The sequence below is a fragment of the Drosophila hydei genome, unplaced genomic scaffold (genome assembly GCF_003285905.1).
Source record: "Drosophila hydei strain 15085-1641.00,03,60 unplaced genomic scaffold, DhydRS2 tig00000358-arrow-arrow-pilon, whole genome shotgun sequence".
NCBI lineage: Eukaryota > Metazoa > Arthropoda > Insecta > Diptera > Drosophilidae > Drosophila > Drosophila hydei.
Window position 1 is genome coordinate 536,450 of NW_022045716.1, and position 4,621 is coordinate 541,070.

The following is a 4,621-nucleotide window of genomic DNA, read 5'->3' on the forward strand; positions in this document are numbered from 1 at the left end:
AATTTCTTATTAGACTGGAGCCAATCGCAAGTTTCTAATTAGACCGCCCTGTATATATATATATATGGTAGATAAACTTTCGTATTTGAGTCGAGCAGAAAAGCGAAAAAGCTCGCAAAAGAAAGTATTGGAAGAAACTCCATGTGACAATATTGGCATCAAAAATACAAATATTTTGTTACCATTATTTATTATCTTTATGGATTTCCATATTTAGAAGAATATTTATTTATATATGTATATATATATATATATATATATATATATATATGTAAACATATATATATATATATGTATATGTATTTGTAGAGCTGTATACAAGTTATATTGATTGATGTTATGCATTGCTGAAAAGATATGAACTTTTTGAATAGATCTAACCATCTGAGCTCAAGTGGCAGCTGGAGTACGCCTCGGGTCGGCCTGAGCCGACTGCTGAATACTCGTTCCAATTACATTCCGATGTATAGTCTCTTTGCTATATCCCGATTCGTTCTGCTTGACATGGGGCTGCCCCTGATGTAAGCGAACAATATACTCACCTGGGTACTACCTGAGCGAGCTCCAGACGTATATCTTGGAGTCCTTCTACGGGCTCCATCAAAGCCAATCTCCTGGCGTTCGATCGATAAATATCGCTATGTGAGCTTTGGGCTCCACTCGTTCCAGTTACATCCCAATGTATTTGTCTGTTTGATCTGTTCCGATTCGATATGCGTTAAGTGTTATGCGACGTATATCTTGGAGTCCTTCCACGGGCTCCATCCAGGCCAGTCGCATGGTGCTCGATCGTTATATATCGCTGTAGAAGCTCGCGCCACTTGTTCGGCTGCTGTTGGATCTATCGAGAACTCGATTTTTTACGCTGTATACACTGCCGTTGTAAGCGCTGTAGACCAAGATACACTTATATACGAGGCTTTACAACAGAGACGACACTGTTTCCTCTCTATATGTCCAGGAATGGTCGACTCGGTCGTTATTTAATCAATATATACAACAGCAAAATATTAATAATCTAAACTATATGGACAGGTGCACATAGCTCCTGGCTAGCATATGAATACCAAATTATCAATACTATATATGAATACATATGAATAACCACAGATATATCGAAAGGGTAGAGCGAATGCAGATTTTTTTTAGATATTTTTGTATGGCACGAAAATTCCATTCAGAAATAATGCCCGTTGGACCATCTGCATGCGTGTGTATATAGCGCTGTCTCTTTGTAGATCTGCGTATATATATCTGCATGTATTTGGGAGCTAGTGAATTGTACGTTAGGCCATTGCAAAGGGATACAACGCAGAACCCACAGGGTCTGGGGCCATCCATATAGCTGGAAGTATAGCTCATTCAATCCAATTGAATGTCGAGTTTGCAATTTTTAACTAAATACGAATTATATAATCCATATTTTAATCCAAATTTAATCGTTCCAAAAGTTCTTAATAAATGTTAAAAAAAAAGCGAAATGCTACAAAAATCGTAATTCCCAATTGGCTTTTTATTTATGTGGGCGGAGATTGGCGGGCTTTCCAGCTATCAGCTATCAGCTATAACCAATTGCTTCTAATAGGCACTTTCCCAATTGGAACTAAGAAGCAAAAGGGAAATAAACGGAGTTCTGTGAGTGCCAGCTTAAGCGAAGAGCGTACATCATCCAATTGGAATATCTAAATGTGCCAATTGAAAATCATGGTAAAGAGGCAACTTCTATCGGAATTATTTATTCTCGTTTTAGTTTAAATAAATTAAAAATAAATATAAGTAGATAGATAGAAATGGATCTCTGGGCAGATCTGACAGATGAATCTCGTTCTTCGATTTGTGCATAAATAAAAAGACGCTTAAATAAATAAATGGGGGAATAGGCAAAGGTATTGAAGAATTCTTCTTCTTCTACTCTTCACATTCCATTCGTAAATGAAAGTCCAGATGAAGGCATAAGTAAACTCTCTCTTACAAACTAACTCCTGATACCAAATATGTGTGCATCCCTTCACTCGTCGCTCGTCACTCGTCGCTCGTCGCTGGTCACTCGTCGCTCGTCACTCCTCACTCTGCACTTTCTCGTTTCCTCTTTGAGCCCTCGATTCGTAAACGTAAATGCAACTGTTGCGGCTCTTCTGTCTTCTGCCGCGCCTTCTCCTCGCCTTCACTCCTTTCATTCTCGCCTCTATATCTCCTCCCTCCTGCCCTTCTCCTGCGCCTTCTTCGCCTCCTCCTCCATCCGTAAACAGCAGCTCAACGTCAATACAGGGTATTTACAGAGTTGCCAAGCATGTTGGCGTATTCCCGTTGGCCGCTCAGTTGAAAAAATCCAGGATGCCATTGAGTAACTCGTAGGCGAAGTCGCCTTCTCCGGCTGCTGCCGTGTTGGCTGCCTTCTTCTTCTTCTTGTTCTTTTTCGCCTTCTTCGACTTTTTGGCCTTGGTCGAGGTCGCGCTGGCCGTGGTGGCGCTGCTGTCCTCGGCAGCGGCAACAGCCGGAACTGCAGCTGCAGCTGCAGCTGCATCCTCCACGGCAGCTGCAGCTGGAGAGGCCTCTGCTGCTGGTGCTGCGGCTGCAACTGTGCCTGCTTCATCCTTGCTCTGCGCTTCCATTTCGATGTGCTCGCGCGTCGTCTGATCAGCAAGGCGCGTGGCAGGTGCCGCAGCAGCAGCAACAGCAGCGGCAGCGACGGCAGCTGGCTTTTTACTGGGCTTCTCATCCTCATCGTCGTCAAGCTCGTCGAGCAGGCCACCCAGACTGAAGCCGCCATAGTCGGCATCCTCGGGTGCTTCGGTATCGTCGTCTTCCGTATAGTCGTCGGCATCGTCGTCCTCGGCGGAGGCAGCCGTCTCGCCGTCATCGTAGTCATCGTCCTCATCCTCATCCTCATCGTCGCCAGCTGCAAAGTGATTAGGAGGGAGAAAATGAATAATTCAATTAGAATAAGATAGATACAGAGGTATTCGAATATCCAACTTGAAATGACTTTCAAGCTGATATTGGATTTCCAATTGCAGTTCTATGTGAAAGTCCAATTAGAATAAGCACGCTATGACGTGGTAAAGAATTGGAAGTTGCTTTGTTTTTCGACTGGAGCTCAAATGTAATTCGAATTCGAATTTGTATGGCCTAAGATGTTCAGCTTATTTTGATTGGAATAGGTTAAAAAAGAATTGAATTCCAAATAGATTTAGACTGGTCTGAGACAGACAACTGCCAGAGTAAGGTGAGCTGGAGTAGGAATTCAAATTAGACTGAAATACGAATTTAGGGCAAAGTTTCGAACAGCTTCGAATTGACAACAGGAAATCAAATTGGAGCTCGAAGGGAATAGTAATTCAAGTGGAATGCTATCTCTCTTTGGCAAGCCAAAGATTATTCGAATCGAAGCTCGAATCAGATTTGCGAGTGCTAATGCTCACCGCCAAAGCCAAAGATGTCGTCGTCGTCATCCTCCTCGGGCTTCTTCACCTTGGTGGGCAAAGGCTCTGCCTCGGCGACGCGCAGACCCTCGGAGCCGAACTTGAAGCAGGAGATGGGCAGCTGCGCTTCCAGCTCGTCCTCGGAGCGCAGCTCGAAGGCCAAGCACGCCTTGAAGTTCTCCTGGGCCCGCGACAGACCGTAGACCCGGCCACAGAACTTGGAGTAGCCGCCAGGCATGCCCACGCAAATGGGGCGTGCCCGCTTGCTGGAGATGCGACGGGAGGCGAGCGTGATGTCGCCGAACTTGAGGGAGACGCTCATCTCGTCGTTGCCCAGGTAGGAGATCTTGGCGCAGCCCGGTCCACTCGGCAGCAGCGGCAGGCCGAACTTGCGGCAGCAATCGCAGTGCGACTCGTTGCACTTGCAGTATCGGCTAATTGGATTCTTATCAGCGTCATCCTGTTTCGTTGGCTTCGTCGGCTTTGGCTTTGGCTTTGGCTTTGGCTTAGCAACTGCTGCTTCTGTTGCCGCGCTGGCTATCTCATTGGCCGTCTCGTCCACAGCCTCCGCAGCATCTGTAGCTTCTGCAGCTTCTGCAGCTGCCGCTGCAACTGGTTCAGCAACTGTTTCCTCCACTGCCTCGGCCACGGCATTGTCCAGCTTTTGTGGCTCGGGCGGCGCCACGTTCGGATCGATCTCCTCTGGCGGCAGATCGAGCTGCTTGAAGTTCTCGGAGATCTTGTCGGTGCGGCGATTCAGGGTCTTCGACTCCGCGGAGAGCAGCGCAGAGCCAACCAGCAGCATCAGCAGCAGGGAGCGAGCGAGAGCGTGAGCCATCTTGAGCTGCAATTGGAGTGGCAAGAAAATAGCCGAATTAGACAGGACAATAAATTCCAAGTGTATTCAAATTATAATCAAATTCCAATTCGAATTAAATTGCCAACAAATTGCGACTTTCAAGTGGAGTCGAGTTCAAAATGGAATCAAACGTGAGACGAAATACCCAGACAATCCAATTGTAATTGGTATTCTAATTGGGGTAACCTAATATAACACAAACCCTGAAATCGAATTGGATGGCCCGCTATGACTCCAATTGGGAAATCGAAGCCAATTATAGTCAGCTAAGCCGTTGAAATCTGTCTTAGGGTCATCTTAAGCGATAATTCGAATTCGGCATTCGACATGCAATTCGAAA

At 45.7% G+C, this 4,621-nt stretch overlaps 1 protein-coding gene across 1 annotated transcript; it reads right to left on the bottom strand.

The window, feature by feature from the left end:
• Positions 1–2,103: 2,103 nt before the first annotated feature.
• LOC111605271 (protein bfr2) lies at positions 2,104–4,260 on the bottom strand. The gene is made up of 3 exons (XM_030224107.1): positions 4,036–4,260; positions 3,423–3,882; positions 2,104–2,899 (listed from the first exon to the last, which is right to left on the bottom strand). Exons 1-3 carry the CDS (start codon positions 4,258–4,260, stop codon positions 2,316–2,318), a joined length of 1,269 nt encoding a protein of 422 aa, XP_030079967.1. The 3' UTR covers positions 2,104–2,315.
• Positions 4,261–4,621: the final 361 nt, after the last annotated feature.